Source organism: Sinohyriopsis cumingii, chromosome 17 (assembly GCF_028554795.1).
Source record: "Sinohyriopsis cumingii isolate HCF-2022 chromosome 17, ASM2855479v2, whole genome shotgun sequence".
NCBI lineage: Eukaryota > Metazoa > Mollusca > Bivalvia > Unionida > Unionidae > Sinohyriopsis > Sinohyriopsis cumingii.
The window spans coordinates 4,360,677-4,380,229 of record NC_142977.1 but is presented as its reverse complement, the minus strand read 5'-3'; the positions used below and the strand labels follow the sequence as shown (position 1 = coordinate 4,380,229).

Genomic DNA, 19,553 nt, shown 5'->3' with positions numbered 1-19,553 from the left:
ATGTTGAAACGATCAAAGCGGGGGTATACGTTCATATACAGGAAATAGGAACAATCAAAACTGATGTTACAGCGATTAAAAACAGACTACCGGAAATGACAAAAATAAAAATCCCTCATGAAAACACCATCAACACAGTATACACGATTCATCATGAATCATTCGCTTGGACTCCTACACAGAATACAGTAAAAATCACCGCAACTGTTAAGGGTATTTATCGATTGACACTGGTTTCAATGATGCAGTTTAATATAACATCGTCAAGTTCATCCGGGTTTAACAATACAATATCAACAATTATAGACAAGGACGCAGCTGAACTGTTTACAATTTATGCCGTCAATAGACATTTAACCGGGGCAAACATTACATGGTATGTGGAATTTGTAGCGGATCTAAGTAATTAAAAACACTAGCTCTTTTAAAATAAAAATGACCACCAAGGTAATTGAATCAGAGGTATCACCGACGTCACATCAATATCGATTCAATACCGTAAAAGAATTCTCCGCGAATTTGAAAACGCTTTCCGAACAATACCGTGTAAAAATAAAAAAATACCGCCGAAAAATAACCACCATCGACGCGGTCGTGTACTCGGTGTCGGGTATAGTAGCCGGTACCGGTGTTATTTTATCCACGGTGACCATGATAGCCCCGATCGCTGTTCCAATCGCTATCTCCGCGGCGACAACAATTGCTGGAGTCGGCAACGCAATCACTAGAAAGATATCATCGTGCTATCAGAAAAAACTCAACGAGTACACAGTAAAACATCAAATAGTATCCGACGCGTACTCAAAATTATCCGGGTTGATCTCGTTGGCGATAGATAATTCGTTTATATCCGATGTTGAATTCTCACCGATGGTCCAGTTGTATGACTCCGCGATGTCAAAAATCGAGGATTTTCAACTGGAAGCTGGAAACCACGTGACTGAAACAACTTCAATGGGCTTAAAACATTCTCCTGAAAACAAGCAGGTTGTTAATATTAAACACTAGAAACGACAAATAATAATAATGTCGCTGAACCCCGAAGGGTTTCAATTGCTTCAACGGATCGCGGAGAACACCACTCCGGTACAAACAAATATGATATCGATAACATCAACGAAGCCAGAATTCAGTGTAAACTTCCCATCACCGGTTCCAGTGAAGGAAATAGCGCTGGCAAAATTGCGAGTATATCACAGTTGGCCTAATATCCGAGCGGAAGCATTTAACGGACAACAACCTAATAACTCGCTGGTTTTTGCATGGACAAATAAACCCGATGGAACCCCAGACTGGAATGAGGTTACAATACCAACTGGGTCATACCAAGTAGAACAAATCAATAAAGAATTTCAACACAGGATAAAATCGATCACAGGAAAAGAATCAAAAATCGCTTTTACGGTTCATGAACCGACGTTATCGTCGACGATTGAAATAAGCACACCGGGGTATATGGTTGATATTTATAACAGTTCAATAAGAACCATACTAGGTTGGCCCGAGAATCCACCTAATGAAAATGTGCAATCGTATCATGAGATTAATCCCAGTTATCAAGATGAATTGTCTATTATAAGAAACACGTTATTACCCAGCGGGTTTATATTTCAAGACAGGAATATCATGCAATGGTTTTTTCAGTATAAGAAAACTCCTGAATCGTCCGCCACGGTCACAGTTCGTTTAAATGATATCACTGGTGCGTTTGCCGAGATTAATCGTAATTACCAATTACAACTAGAACAGCTACGGAAAACAAAAGCACGAAAACACGTTGAGGTGTTAAATCAACTTATATCAGACATGGAATATATCAATGAACGAATCGTTAAAATAATATCCGCTAACAGCGATGGTAATAAACAAAAATTCCTAACCGAGTATAATATCACAGAAGCCGATTTACCCGATTTCAAGTTTCCAGGATACAACGCGCCAGAACTAAGAAAGTCTCTTAATGATTTTCTCGGTCCATCAACTATTCTCAAACACGATAACGGAGATGGTGGTAGGCATATTGCTCCATACAACGTAAATATCGCATCGGTGATAGCAATCAATCTAGTGTGCGATGTTATCGAAGGGAGTTACCAGGTAGATACCAAGCAATCAAATCAAGCTCAACAGGGGTATATCCTTTATTCATTTTCACCAACAGCCCCTCCCGGATTCTTAATCGTTGAGAGCCTAATTAATCCGGTCTATATGCGATGCCATAATCGGTTTTTAACGAGAATTAATTTTAGACTTACCGATCAGTCAAATAACCTAATTGATCTACAAGAGGAGGAGTTAGTGGTTACTCTATTTGTGAGATCATTGTAAATAACTTCTTAGCAGCAGGGGGGGAAATGACATCGACGCGGTCGTCGCTGTGTTTACCGGACGCTGACGACGCTGGGATCGGCGCGCAGAAAGATTAATTAAACCAAATGACGTCACCGTCGTGTAGGATGGACCGACGTCGTTTTTTTTTTACCAGCGCTGACTACACCGGATCCGCTGAGTGCAGAAAGTAATAATTAAGCAAAATAACGATTGGACAAAATGTCCGATTCGCCCCCCCCGCTGCTCCCTGCTTGATGATAAGCCCATGCTCCATGATAAGTCCCTGCTTGATGATAAGCCCATGCTTGATGATAAGTCCCTGCATGATGATGGGGCCATGTTTCATGATAAGTCCATGGTTAAAGATGAGCCCATGCTCCATGAAAAGTCCATGATTCATGATAAGCCCATATGTGATTAGACCTTGGTTCATCATAGGCCCATGCTTCATGATAAGCCCATGATTGATGATAAGCCCAATGCTTGATGATAAACTTATGTTCCATGATAAGTCCATGATTGATGATAAGCCCAATATCCGAGATAAGCCCATGCTCCATGTTAAGCCCATGATTAATGATAAGTCCATGATTGATGAAAAGTCCATGACTGATGATAAGCCCATTAGTGATAAGTCCATGCTTGATAATAAGCCTCCCCATATTTGCTAAGGATAGCACTGAGTATTTTAATAATAATTCCATCTGCTACTTTCTGAAAAATTTATAATGCTGATTCCAAGATCATATTATGTGAGAAATACTGTATGATTATTGTTTTATATGTATTTCTTTGCAGGTTCAACTTCATTGCTAAAAAACTGAATCGCCGACTGCAGCAACTTGGGGCACAGCCTTTAATGACAGTAGGTTTGGCTGACGATCAGCATGATCTGGGGTGAGTAGTTTTCTCCTTCATCCTCTTCTTCACCTGACTGAAACATCCTTACATTGTTAGAACATATGGCTTATTTTGTGCAGTTTGCTTTTGACAGCATCAACAGTTTGTCAAGATTTAGCCTGGATATTTGTAGGTAGTACTATTGACAGCATCAACAGTTTGTCAAGATTTAGCCTGGATATTTTTAGGTAGTACTATTGACAGCATCAACAGTTTGTCAAGATTTAGCCAGGAGATTTTTAGGTAGTACTATTGACAGCATCAACAGTTTGTCAAGATTTAGCCAGGAGATTTTTAGGTAGTACTATTGACAGCATCAACAGTTTGTCAAGATTTAGCCTGGAGATTTTTAGGTAGTACTATTGACAACATCATTCAACAGTTTGTCAAGATTTAGCCAGGAGATTTTTAGGTAGTACTATTGACAGCATCAACAGTTTGTCAAGATTTAGCCAGGAGATTTTTAGGTAGTACTATTGACACCATCAACAGTGTGTCAAGATTTAGCCAGGAGATTTTTAGGTAGTACTATTGACAGCATCAACAGTTTGTCAAGATTTAGCCTGGAGATTTTTACTTCGATTATGTGCATGGCATGCTCAACACACAGACACAGCTTTCTTGTCTTTAAATAGCTACATTATTCTTTTCTTGTATCAGAGCAGATGCTGTTGTATTTCCATGGACAGAAAATTTATGGAAAAAGTTGCTGCAGATGTACCCACTTCCTCCAGGGGTAGACATTATAAGTGATAATGTAAGGTAAGTCTATTTAATAGAAATTATAAGTGATAATGTAAGGTAAGTGTATTTAATAGAAGTTATAAATGTACAAGTAAGTGTATTTAATAGAAATTATAAGTGTAAAGTAAGTGTATTTAATAGAAGTGATAAGTGATATTGTAAGGTAAGTGTATTTAATAGAAGTTATAAGTGATATTGTAAGGTAAGTGTATTTAATAGAAGTTATAAGTGATATTGTAAGGTAAGTGTATTTAATAGAAATTGTAAGTGATAATGTAAAGTAAGTGTATTTAATGGAAGTTATAAGTGATATTGTAAAGTAAGTGTATTTAATAAAGTTATAAGTGATAATTTATGGTAAGTGTGTTTAATAGAAATTGTAAGTGATAATGTAAGGTAAGTGTAATTAATAGGAAAAATTCCTGAAGGCAAATTTGAACCTTTATTCAACATTTTTTGAAAATGTCTTCTTGCTAGACTGATGATGATGATAATTAAAAGATCTATATAAACTTGGATGTTGTTTAGAATTTCATTTTTTTAACATTATTCAGATTTGTGGAAGATAACATTCCAAGTCTCAAGCCCTTTATAGCTATTTAAAACAATGTATTTAAAACACATTTTTATCTGACACAAATGTTGACAACCAAAACATCAGGTAATGATGATTGTTTATTGAATAGATTCAGGTTTTGAAAAACAGTGAGAAATTTTTCCAGTTTGTGGCAGTGTATAGAAGCAATATCAGTTGAACATAAGATGGATACATGAGACTTGATTGTTTGTCTCTGGTTTGAAATTTATCATGATTTGTATTCTGTTTTAATTTATCATCCTAAGATACCACTGGGAACCAAACTGAATTAGGCATTTGACTGCACGGTGTTCCCATAGCTGTAATAAAAACAGATCACATTCTTTCATGATCTTCTTTAGACCACCTTCAAAGTACAGAGTCAGAGTTGTGGACAAAAATGATTCACAGACAGTCCAACTGAATGGTACATCCTCAACACATAATTCAGTACTTGCCACACCAGATCAGGGAAATCCTTTCTATGCAAGATTGATAAGTAACGAGAGAGTGACAGCGTCAGATCATTTTCAAGATGTTCGTCTTGTAAGACTTGATATATCTGGCTCAGATATTAGGTAAGATTCCAGTTACAACAGGTTACTGTATTATTTTAGAATAATCACCAAAACTCAAGTTGTGTGTGTTTTATGTGATGTGTGTAAGATCCAGTTACAACAGGTTATTGTATGATTTTTTAGTAATGACCAAATTAAATTTGTTCATGTTTTGTGTAATGTCTCTCTTCTGTCTACACGGGTTTAACCATAGATACAGGTCCAAGTCTTAACTACCTCAAGGAATATTTCAAATATCAGTCAGTGTGAATAACAATATACACATATTTATATATATATATATATATATATATATATATATATATATATATATATATATATATATCATCATCATCATCATCATTGGTGACTCAGTCTCGAAAGTCCATGTGAATAGTGCCCTTGAGGTGTTGTCTGTCTCTGTTGGCATTGTCTGCTGTGGCTGTGCAGGCTTATACATGAGTGACAGTCCCTACTGCAGTTGGTGCAGACATACTGGGAAGTCTGCGTTACTTTAGTTGCTGCAGTGTTCTTCTTTCTCTTATGTTTCTCTGCCACCAACTGGCCTCTCCTAGCATCAGCGACTGATATGCCATTATTCACCATCAGTCTCCAGGTGACTCGGTCCTCGGTCAGCTCTTCCCAGCCATCGGGTGAAAAGTTGCATGCCTTCATGTCCCTCTTGCATACATCCTTGAAACGGAGTGAGGGGCGGCTGACTCTTCTCATGCCAGTGGCCAGTTGTCCATATAGTATGTCCTTTTGGCAGCCTTCCATCCTCCATGCGTCGGATGTGTCCCAGCCATCTAAGGCGGCGTTTGCTCAGCAGGGAGTACATGCTGGGGGTACTTGCACACTGCAGGATCTCGCTGTGTGGAACACGGTCTTGCCAGCTGATTTTCAGGATGCGTTTTAGGCACCGTATATGGAAGGAGTAGGTACTCCAGGTCTCACTTCCATATAGAAGGGTGCTGAGAACACAGGCCTGGTAGACTTGGACCTTGGTGTGCTCTGTCAGCGTGTTGTTTTCCCACACCCTCTTCGTTAATCGAGCCATGATGGTGTTTGCCTTTCCAAGCCTTCTGTCCAGCTCCGGGGCCCCGAGTGGCCGTGTGGTCTAAAGCGCTCTTCGTTACGGATCACTGCCATCTCACCTCTGTCTGCAGCGGTTCGAGTCTAAGATTCAGCCAATGTGGGCATGTGAGAAAGCTTGCCAGTAGCTTCTCGTGGGTCGGTGGTTCTTTCCGGGTTCTTCCTCCACCATTAATACTGGCCGCCATGTATAGCCTATCATGCTGAAAAATGGCATTAAACCCCACAACAACAACAACAACTGTCCAGCTCCATATCAATCGAGAGAGTGTTGCTGATGGTTGACCCCAGGTAGGTAAAGTTGTTGACTGCTTCCAAGGTGACACCATTGATTTTGATGAAAGGGGCAATGGTGGTATCTTGCACACAGACATTTGTTTTTTCCAAGCTGATGGTGAGACCAAACTGCATGCAGGCATCAGCAAAATGGTCTCCCAGTCTCTGGAGGGCTTCCTCGGTGTGGGTCACAACAGCTGCGTCATCTGCTAAAAGCATCTCCCTGATGAGCACAGCTCTCACTTTGGTCTTGGAACGCAGTTGTGCCAGGTTGAACAGCCTCCCGTCGGACCTGGTGTGTAGATATATGCCATCCGTGGATGTGTCGAAGGCGTAGGACAGGAGCAGGGAGAAGAAGATCCCAAAAAGTGTTGGTGCCAGCACGCAGCCCTGCTTCACGCTGCTGTTAATTGGGAAGGAGGTTGAGGAGGATCAATCATACAGGACTGTTCCCTTCATATCTGCATGGAAAGAGATTATCATGCTGAGGAGTTTTGGGGGGCAACTGATCTTACTCAGAAGTTCAAAATGGCCCTTCCTGCTGACCAAGTCAAAGGCCTTGGTGAGGTCGATGAACATCATGTAAAATGGTTGACCTTGCTCTCTGCTCTTCTCTTGGAGTTGTTGTAGGGATCTGCCTGCTCTGAAGCCGCACTGGGATTCCGGGTACACACGGTCTGCCAGCAACTGCAGCCTGTTGAGTATGATGCGGGCGTACACTTTACCAACTATACTCAAGAGCGAGATCCCTCTGTAATTATTACAGTCACTGCGGTCGCCCTTGTTTTTGTAAATGGTCACAATTGTGGCATCACGCATGTCTTGGGGGACTACTCCTTCCTCCCAGCAGAGGCAAAGTAGCTCATGCAGTGGTTTAATCAATGTTGGTTTTCCACGTTTGATAGCTTCGGGCGGGATGCTGTCACTACCTGGTGCTTTGTTGTTTGGAAGGGAGTCGATTGCTTTGCTGAGCTCCTCTAAGGTTGGCACTTTGTCGAGCTCTTCCAAGGTGGGCAGATTCTTTATGCTGCTGAGGGCTGCATTGGTGACTGACATTTCTTAGGAGTATAGCTCTGAGTAGTGCTCCACCCATCAGGCCATCTGTTGCCCATGGTCTGTGATCTTCTCTCCCATCATAGATTTCAGGGGAGCTACCCCTTTCACTGTAGGGCCTAGAGCCTTCTTGATGCCACTGTACATAGCTTGGATGTGTCCATACTCGGCACTGCGCTGGACCCTTCACACAGTTGTTGCCAGTACTCGTTCACACACTGTCTAACAATGCGTTGGGTGTTACTTTGGGCACTTCTGAGAGCAGCAAGCATTCGTTCATTAGGGCATTTTTTGTAAACTCTGAAGGCTTTTCGTTTCTCCTCGATTTGTGGTTCCATCCTTGATAGGTGTGCGTTGAACCAGTCCTGGCTGGGTCGTTCCTTCTTGCCAAACATTGACATAGCTGTACTGTAGATGGCACCCTTCATGGCGTTCCACTTGGCTGTAGCGGTCGTGCTCGGGCAGGTCCTGGAGAGCCTTGTCCAGGGCGGATACATACTACTCCACCTTGGTGGGGACTGACATCTGCGCGGTGTTTATGTGAGGATGTCCTTTTGGTTTTGAGTGGTGTAGTGTGTGTGGCTCTAGTTGTACTCTGCTGCTCACGAGGGCATGGTTGGAGTCGCAGTCTGCACTGTGGTAGGTTCTGGTGGAGAGGATGCTGTTAATGGCAGAGTGCCTGGTGATGACTAAGTCGAGTTGGTGCCAGTGATGAGATCTGGGGTGTTTCCATGACACTTTGTGTTGTGGCTTACACTTGAAGAAGGTGTTTGTGGTGCACAGGCCATGATAGGTGCATAGCTCCAGCAGTCTCTGACCGTTTTTGTTGGTCTTTCCAGTGCCATGATATCCGAGGCAGGTAGGCCATGACTCGTGATCTGCACCTACTCTGGCATTAAAGTCGCTGAGGAGGAATAGTGGTTCATTTTTGGAGCATCCTTTGATCTATTGTCCAGCTGCCCATAGAACTGATCCTTTGCGTTTGTCTGATGACGTGAGGGTTGGGGCGTAGACACTGATGATGTTGACAGGACCTGAAGCAGTGGTGAGGCGGATGGACAAGAGACGCTAAGTGCCCCCTGTGGAAGGTTCAACCGAGGCCAGGAGATTGTTTTTGATGGTGAAGCTCACTCCGTGCTGGCGGGGCTCCTTAGGTTCTCGACCCTTCCAGAAGAAGGTCTAGTTTTCCTCTCTGATGGAGCAGCTAGATGCGAGCCTGGTTTCCTGGAGGGCAACTATGCTGATATTTAGTCTGGTGAATTCTCTTTCGATGATGGCCATCTTTCTGGTGTCATCCACTTCTCTGAGGTCGTCGGAGATGCCTGTACACATGGTGTGCACATTCCAGCTTGCAAATCGAGAGCTGGAGTCTTCTTTATTGGTTTCTTGTTTCTTTTGTCTGGTGTGGAATTACTGCTTGTCATGCTGAACAACACACTGAGCTCCAGAGACCCACTGGAGCAGGCAGACAGTGGCGGGTCAACACCTTATTGACTGGGGGCTGCCTGGCTTGAGGTGGGCAATAGTTGGCTAGTGGGACACGATGATCCCTCCCACCATCAAAGCTGACCTGTTACGCCCCTTCCCTATGCCAATCGGGTGGCACTTATAACCCGTAAACTGTCAGCTTCCGTGTTGTTTCCTCACTCAGTAGCGAGACTGGAGTGTTCTCTTCAGGGTGCAAGCCTGGGTGTGGAGTATGGAGATCCTGGGCTGCCCAGACATCAGGATCCCCCTCTCGTCCTTGTTGGTGGGGTCCAAAGGAATGCTGAGCATGACATTTGGCACCAGTTTGGATGCAAGAGCTGCCGGAAGGAAGTCGTAGTCTACCCCCAGTCGCCTTATGGGCTCCACTTAGGATTTTCTGTCTGGGTTTACTCCTGTAGCCTTTCCTTCTCCCGAAGATATCCACAAGGCAGTGGAGCCATAATCCAATGGATGGGACGTGGTGGGTTTTGAATCAGAGTTTCCTTCTCCTAGATGAACTGCCTGACAAGACTAACGAGCTTCATCTGCCTGGGTTTGGAGTCAGAGTTTCCCTTCTCTTAGACTGGTTGCGTGCCAAGGCTAATGAGCCCAGTCTGCCCACCCAGTTATACTGCTGGGCACTCGGTCGTGCCACACAGCAGGCTCTGTTAAAAACAGGGGCCCTGTGTGAAGGTGCTGCTGTGGACACAATAGTGTAGGAGAGGCCATATGCAAGTAACCTCCTGCCCCACAGAGCGAGACAGTGGTCCTGCGGCGATCACTACACCTGGAAAGGAGAGGCTATGAGAGACGCTTCACTTTCCTTTGGCAAGCGGGACGTCAGGCCCAGGCCTTGCACCCCCCATATGTATATATATATATATATATATATATATATATATATATATATATATATATATATAAAGTTTATGTGTCTTTGTTACGATTTAATGGTACTGGCCAGATGATGTTGATTACATGGTGTAAAATTGTAATTATAAAGAATATGCGATAAAATTAAGGAGATAAAATTTATTATGATCGTTTAGTGGCATAACAGCACCGTCATGGCTATATGATGTTAATTAAAAGTAAAGTTCTAAAAATGTAATATCAAGAATTGGAGAAAACACTTTAGCCAGATATAAGACTTTCAAAAATAAATGTAAACGCAAAGTACTGCATGATAGAATATATACATGTAGTACTACACACTAAAACATAAACATGAAGTACTACACAGTAAAACATAAACATGAAGTATTACACAATAAAAAATAACACTAAGTACTACATAATAAAACATAAACATGAAGTACTACACATTGAACATAAACATGAGTACTACACAATAAAACATAAAACAAAGTACTACAAGGTAAAACATAAACATGAAGTACTACACAGTAAAACATAAACACAATGTACTACACAGTAAAACATAAACACAATGTACTACACAGTAAAACACAAACACAATGTACTACACAGTAAAACACAAACACAAAGTACTACACAGTAAAATAAACACAAAGTACTACACAGTAAAACATAAACACAAAGTACTACACAGTAAAACATAAACACAAAGTACTACACAGTAAAAAATGAAAAGGTAAAGATGTTAAAATTCTGTTAAAAGGTACATATAAAATATAATAGAGATAAACAACATAGACAATGATCTGCCTGCACATTATGCAATGGAAGATCAGGATCAATGTTGTTTTCAGTTTGGATCTGACCTGTACATGAGTGTATATACATGACTGTATATACATGAGTGTATATACATGACTGTATATACATGAATGTATATACATGAGTGTATGTACATGAGTGTATGTTACATGAGTGTATGTACATGAGTGTATATACATGAGTGTATATACATGAGTGTATGTACATGAGTGTATGTACATGAGTGTATATACATGAGTGTATATACATGAGTGTTTGTACATGAGTGTATATACATGAGTGTATGTACATGAGTGTATATACATGAGTGTATGTACATGAGTGTATATACATGAGTGTATGTACATGAGTATATACATGAGTGTATGTACATGAGTATGTACATGAGTGTGTATACATGAGTGTATGTACATGAGTGTATATACATGAGTATATGTACATGAGTGTATGTACATGAGTGTATGTACATGAGTGTATATACATGAGTGTTTGTACATGAGTGTATGTACATGAGTATGTACATGAGTGTATATACATGAGTGTATGTACATGAGTGTATATACATGAGTATATGTACATGAGTGTATGTACATGAGTGTATGTACATGAGTGTATGTACATGAGTATATATACATGAGTGTATGTTACATGAGTGTATGTTACATGCTTTCTCTCGTGTACTGTAATGTTTGCATACCCTTCCTCCAAGAATTCTTATTTTTGCTAATCATTTCTCTCTCATACAGAGATTTATGTGTACCCTTCCTTCATAGAATTCTTATTTTTGCTAAACATTTCTCTCTAATACAGAGATGTCTGTGTACCCTTCCGTTCAAGAATTCTTATTTTCTCTAATCATTTCTCTCGTACAGAGATGTCTGTGTACCCTTCCCTCTATGAATCCTTACTTTCACTAATCATTTCTCTCTCTTACAGACATCTGGGAATTTCTCTGGTGTACTGAAATGTTTGCATACCCTACCCTCCAAGAATTCTTATTTTCACTAATCATTTCTCTTGTACAGACATGTTTATGTACCCATCCCGCCAAGAGTTCTTATTTTCACTAATCATTTCTCTTGTACAGACATGTTCATATACCTATCCCTCCAAGAGTTCTTATTTTCACTAATCATTTCTCTTGTACAGACATATTTATGTACCCATCCCGCCAAGAGTTCTTATTTTCACTATTTCTCATGTACAGACATGTTCATATACCCATTTCCCAATAATTCTTGCTTATTACTCTTCAAATCACAAAAGGGACAGGACTGCAGAATTTTATTTTTGACTTACATGTTTTTGTATTTATCAATCTTACTGTTTTAACCTGAAGTACAATATTGCATGTCATAGTGTTTCAGGATTTTATCAGCAGCCTAAACTTACTTAGGCAATATTTCTTAGGCTATGACCCCTTGACCCCTTGGTCATTTATACGATAGGCTATGACCCCTTGATCATTTATACCATATCCTATGACCCTAAACCCTTGGTCATTTATACCATAGGTTATGACCGCTTGATTTCTTGGTCATTAATTTCAGAAGATTGGTGTCTTACTATTACGACTGGATTCTAAGGCTGTATCTATTGCCAAAATTTACATACATGTACACTGTATACAATAACTAAATGCTGTTTGATCAAAATTATTAAAAACTCGAACCTTTTCCAAATCTGCTGAAGGCTATTTATTTGTAAACCATAGACAGTATGCAGGTCTTTCCTTACGGGCTGGATGATTTACCCAGCTACTTTTACTTTACACCCCAATCCCCTTTACTACTTTACCAACTCACCCTCCTTTAAATGTAAGGGAAGGCCCTGAATATGCATATTATATTGTTTCATTGCTTTATATCTTTTACTTCTTTTTACAATATGATTCAGTTATCACAACAATAGAAGAAAAGCTTCCTTAGAATAGTCGTGATGTTTTTACTTACTGATATATATATATCTATCTATCTATATAATGACAAAATTGATCATGCCAGACAAATAATTTTTTATCCCATTCAGCTACAAAAATGTTAAGATGGAGTAAAATTCTTCCAATAGTTGTACCTTTTTCTTAGATACATTTTGTCATTATCAAGATCATTCTTTTCAAGACAACTTTTCATTAAATTTAAAATGTCATCATCCAATGGATTTGGATCCAGATTGTCTGGTATCACCTTTCTGCAAGCACTCAAACCTCGATGTCAGTATCAAGGTTATAAGTATCTGCAGTAAACTGAAAACAGTTTTTTTCTAGGTTTTATTTTACTTTTGCCAGAAATATTATTTGTATCCTTAATATATGAAACTGTTTCTGAGCCAAAATGTTTAAATAAAATCTGTCCATTTTTCAACATACTCAGTCTCACTTGAACAGTCTGAAACAATGGGTCTATGTGGCAGAACTTACCTTGATATAGTCCAGTTTAGCACAGGTTTGTGAATTTTCCAAAGATGAAACTGCAGCACAAATTGAAATGTCATGAAAAATGAGCTGAGAGAGAGCAGAGCTAAATGTGACATGCTACCTGATGTCATAGGTCTTGTCATATTTTCTGACCTGCTTCAACATGAACTCATAAGCCTTGTATTCCATCTCCGCAAATAAAGTATCAGATAAATTAGTCACCATTCGGTTTCTTCATAAATCTTCACATTCTATGGCCAAACCACAGAAGACAAATAAATTAGTTGAAAATACAATTCAAATTTTATATGATAGTGTTACTGTTGAGTGTTTTTTTCCTTTTCTCACCAGATGGGCAACATAGCAATGATGGTATCCTACCTAAGGGAGTTAGCCAACTGTGAGGTTCATGAACTGTCCTCAGTTTAACTGCTTTGATTTGAAAGAAATCACCATATGATTTTTTTTATATTCTGTGCAAGCAATCATTTTAAAAGTCCCATTCAGATCGAATGAGAAAGGATTGCCATAATTTCCATCTAAATCTTTTCTAGTATGATTTGCTTAATTTGTATTTATTTTTACAGGTATAGTCCAGGAGATGTTGTAATGATTCAGCCACAGAACATGGATGACACAGTACAGGAATTTATTTCACATCTGGGCATCAATCCAGATGAAGCTATAATCTTGGAACAGAATGACCCAGGTACTCACTACAGGTGTAATGAGTTGTAAGTGCATTATGATTTGTCATTTCAGTATTTTATGTTATGATATATTGCATCAATATCTGTAGAGTTGGAATATCTCCATATGTATTGCATCAATATCTGTAGAGTTGGAATATCTCCATACGTATTGCATCAATATCTGTACAGTTGGAATATCTCTGTATGTATTGCATCAATATCTGTACAGTTGGAATATCTCCATATGTATTGCATCAATATCTGTACAGTTGGAACATCTCCGTATGTATTGCATCAATATCCATACAGTTGGAATATCTCCGTATGTATTGCATCAATATCCATACAGTTGGAATATCTCCATATGTATTGCATCAATATCTGTGCAGTTGGAACATCTCCATATGTATTGCATCAATATCCATACAGTTGGAATATTTCTGTATGTATTGCATCAATATCTGTACAGTTGGAATATCTCCATATGTATTGCATCAATATCTGTACAGTTGGAACATCTCCATATGTATTGCATCAATATCTGTACAGTTGGAACATCTCCATATGTATTGCATCAATATCTGTACAGTTGGAATATTTCCGTATGTATTGCATCAATATCTGTACAGTTGGAACATCTCCATATGTATTGCATCAATATCTGTACAGTTGGAATATCTCCGTATGTATTGCATCAATATCTGTACAGTTGGAATATCTCCATATGTATTGCATCAATATCTGTACAGTTGGAACATCTCCATATGTATTGCATCAATATCTGTACAGTTGGAATATCTCTGTATGTATTGCATCAATATCCATACAGTTGGAATATCTCCATATGTATTGCATCAATATCTGTGCAGTTGGAACATCTCCATATGTATTGCATCAATATCCATACAGTTGGAATATCTCTGTATGTATTGCATCAATATCTGTACAGTTGGAATATCTCCATATGTATTGCATCAATATCTGTACAGTTGGAACATCTCCATATGTATTGCATCAATATCTGTACAGTTGGAACATCTCCGTATGTATTGCATCAATATCTGTACAGTTGGAATATCTCCGTATGTATTACATCAATATCTGTACAGTTGGAACATCTCCATATGTATTGCATCAATATCTGTACAGTTGGAACATCTCCATATGTATTGCATCAATATCTGTACAGTTGGAATATCTCCGTATGTATTGCATCAATATCTGTACAGTTGGAACATCTCCATATGTATTGCATCAATATCTGTACAGTTGGAACATCTCCATATGTATTGCATCAATATCTGTACAGTTGGAATATCTCCATATGTATTGCATCAATATCTGTACAGTTGGAACATCTCCATATGTATTGCATCAATATCTGTACAGTTGGAATATCTCCATATGTATTGCATCAATATCTGTACAGTTGGAACATCTCTGTATGTATTGCATCAATATCCATACAGTTGGAATATCTCAATACGTATTGCATCAATATCTGTACAGTTGGAATATCTCCATATGTATTGCATCAATATCTGTACAGTTGGAATATCTCCGTATGTATTGCATCAATATCTGTACAGTTGGAACATCTCCATATGTATTGCATCAATATCTGTACAGTTGGAATATCTCCATATGTATTGCATCAATATCTGTACAGTTGGAACATCTCTGTATGTATTGCATCAATATCCATACAGTTGGAATATCTCAATACGTATTGCATCAATATCTGTACAGTTGGAATATCTCTGTATGTATTGCATCAATATCTGTACAGTTGGAATATCTCTGTATGTATTGCATCAATATCTGTACAGTTGGAATATCTCCGTATGTATTGCATCAATATCTGTAGAGCTGGAATATCTCCGTATGTATTGCATCAATATCTGTACAGTTGGAATATCTCCATATGTATTGCATCAATATCTGTACAGTTGGAATATCTCAATACGTATTGCATCAATATCTGTACAGTTGGAATATCTCTGTATGTATTGCATCAATATCTGTACAGTTGGAATATCTCTGTATGTATTACATCAATATCTGTACAGTTGGAATATCTCCGTATGTATTGCATCAATATCTGTACAGTTGGAACATCTGCATACGTATTGAATCAATATCTGTACAGTTGGAATATCTCCATATGTATTGCATCAATATCTGTACAATTGGAATATCTCCGTATGTATTGCATCAATATCTGTACAGTTGGAACATCTGCATACGTATTGCATCAATATCTGTACAGTTGGAATATCTCCATATGTATTGCATCAATATCTGTACAGTTGGAATATCTCCATATGTATTGCATCAATATCTGTACAGTTGGAATATCTCCGTATGTATTGCATCAATATCTGTACAGTTGGAACATCTGCATACGTATTGCATCAATATCTGTACAGTTGGAATATCTCCATATGTATTGCATCAATATCCATAGAGTTGGAATATCTCCATATGTATTGCATCAATATCTGTACAGTTGGAATATCTCTGTATGTATTGCATCAATATCTGTACAGTTGGAATATCTCAATACGTATTGCATCAATATCTGTACAGTTGGAATATCTCTGTATGTATTGCATCAATATCTGTACAGTTGGAATATCTCTGTATGTATTGCATCAATATCTGTACAGTTGGAATATCTCTGTATGTATTGCATCAATATCTGTAGAGTTGGAATATCTCCGTATGTATTGCATCAATATCTATACAGTTGGAACATCTCCGTATGTATTGCATCAATATCTGTACAGTTGGAATATCTCCATATGTATTGCATCAATATCTGTACAGTTGGAATATCTCCGTATGTATTGCATCAATATCTGTACAGTTGGAACATCTGCATACGTATTGCATCAATATCTGTACAGTTGGAATATCTCCATATGTATTGCATCAATATCTGTACAGTTGGAATATCTCCGTATGTATTGCATCAATATCTGTACAGTTGGAACATCTGCATACGTATTGCATCAATATCTGTACAGTTGGAATATCTCCATATGTATTGCATCAATATCTGTACAGTTGGAATATCTCCGTATGTATTGCATCAATATCTGTACAGTTGGAACATCTGCATACGTATTGCATCAATATCTGTACAGTTGGAATATCTCCATATGTATTGCATCAATATCCATACAGTTGGAATATCTCTGTATGTATTGCATCAATATCCATACAGTTGGAATATCTCCATATGTATTGCATCAATATCCATACAGTTGGAACATCTCCATATGTATTGCATCAATATCCATACAGTTGGAATATCTCTGTATGTATTGCATCAATATCCATACAGTTGGAATATCTCCATATGTATTGCATCAATATCCATACAGTTGGAATATCTCTGTATGTATTGCATCAATATCCATACAGTTGGAATATCTCTGTATGTATTGCATCAATATCCATACAGTTGGAACATCTCCATATGTATTGCATCAATATCCATACAGTTGGAATATCTCTGTATGTATTGCATCAATATCTGTACAGTTGGAACATCTGCATACGTATTGCATCAATATCTGTACAGTTGGAATATCTTCATATGTATTGCATCAATATCCATACAGTTGGAATATCTCTGTATGTATTGCATCAATATCCATACAGTTGGAATATCTCCATATGTATTGCATCAATATCCATACAGTTGGAACATCTCCATATGTATTGCATCAATATCCATACAGTTGGAATATCTCTGTATGTATTGCATCAATATCCATACAGTTGGAATATCTCCATATGTATTGCATCAATATCCATACAGTTGGAATATCTCTGTATGTATTGCATCAATATCCATACAGTTGGAATATCTCTGTATGTATTGCATCAATATCCATACAGTTGGAACATCTCCATATGTATTGCATCAATATCCATACAGTTGGAATATCTCTGTATGTATTGCATCAATATCCATACAGTTGGAACATCTCCATATGTATTGCATCAATATCCATACAGTTGGAATATCTCTGTATGTATTGCATCAATATCTGTACAGTTGGAATATCTCCATATGTATTGCATCAATATCCATACAGTTGGAATATCTCTGTATGTATTGCATCAATATCCATACAGTTGGAATATCTCCATATGTATTGCATCAATATCCATACAGTTGGAACATCTCCATATGTATTGCATCAATATCCATACAGTTGGAACATCTCCGTATGTATTGCATCAATATCCATACAGTTGGAATATCTCCATAGGTGGCGCTATACAGTTTCGCATTTTGCATAGGGTTAGGAATTTAAAGAAAAAGAATGTCCCCGGCTTTCTTCACTGGTTATACTGGCTATTCAAAAAAGACCTTGTATATCTTAGGTATAATGCAAAGAACCTTTAATTCCCTTTATTTTGGTGTATGATTGATGGGTGTACTATGGGTTATAGAGTATACAGCTTGGCCTTACTTCAAATATGCACCTTTCAAAAAAGTGCTAGCTCTACTTGGTCATTTTCACTTCCTGAACTTCAGAGGTCAATTGTATAAAAAAGAGCCGATAACTTTTTTTACATTTTATATATTTGGTAATTCATTCATTGCACTTTCAGAAGCTGGTATTGTCTAGTCTGGCAAAATTCATTTTCCCTATTTTAATAGCTGCTATGTATAGTGTACTTTAGACTAATTCAGACTGATTTTTTAACACAAGGGAGCAGTCATTTTAGTTAGCAGTGTGCTTAAATCATGTAAAATTTCCAAAAGTACAATATCCAAAAGAAATATCATCCACATTACATTAATGTAGCATAGAGGTATGCAAACGTTCTCTCCACTGTGCATGTTTTAAATGCGAACTACTTCACCTTACATACGTCACCCTCTCAAAAGTACATATTATCTGGTGAGCGCCACCATAAAGAAGATGTAGGTATTATTTTTTATGATTTAATTATGTTTATATGGCTGAAACATTTAAGTCGCAAGCATCAAAACAATCCTTATGAATAATTCTCCTGCCTTTTTCCCCACAGAACAGTATTTATGAGTGTCAGAGTCTCTAACAAGTCCAGCCTACCCCACCCCCATGATAAAAGTGAGCTATTTTAAGAATGCACATTACATTTTGTAAACATAGCAACCAATGTTATGCTGAATGACAGGAACATGAAACTAGCCAGAATTATTTCTGAGATATCAACAATGAATTTTACAATTAGAAAAGGGAGGTAACTCATCAGCTTCATAAAGGTCAAAGGTCAAAGTGTAAAATATTTGCCTATTGTTTAATATGGAAGAAGCGAATTCACTTTCTCTTCATTTATTTTTTTATTTCATTGCAAATAAATGAAAAGAAACATTTTCACCATATATTTCTGTCACTTATTGCAACAGTTTTAAATTTAAGTTGATTCTATTCCTATATTCTAAGTCTTCTAATTTCCCCATAATTAAGGTCACTACTCACACAAACATACCTCATGGCAAATTATGTAAGCAAGAGAAAAATGATCATAATTAGCTTATTTTCATGCTTAAATGCAATATGAATGTACCATTTTATTCAGAACATCATACATAATTATATGAAAATAAAAAAAAATAATTGCAAACATTTTTTTATTTTCTTTAAGGTGGCGCTATACAGTTTCGCATTTTGCATAGGGTTAGGAATTTAAAGAAAAAGAATGTCCCCGGCTTTCTTCACTGGTTATACTGGCTATTC

At 38.1% G+C, this 19,553-nt stretch overlaps 1 protein-coding gene across 1 annotated transcript in view; it reads left to right on the top strand.

The window, feature by feature from the left end:
* Nucleotides 1-19,553, top strand: part of LOC149777668 (NADPH-dependent diflavin oxidoreductase 1-like) — a 106,926-nt gene that overhangs the window by 37,673 nt on the left and 49,700 nt on the right. The window contains exons 5-8 of the mRNA XM_089938717.1: nucleotides 3,130-3,228; nucleotides 3,892-3,993; nucleotides 4,915-5,130; nucleotides 13,702-13,823. Coding sequence (XP_089794843.1) covers nucleotides 3,130-3,228; nucleotides 3,892-3,993; nucleotides 4,915-5,130; nucleotides 13,702-13,823 — 539 coding nt within the window. The remainder of the gene's footprint in view (nucleotides 1-3,129; nucleotides 3,229-3,891; nucleotides 3,994-4,914; nucleotides 5,131-13,701; nucleotides 13,824-19,553) is intronic.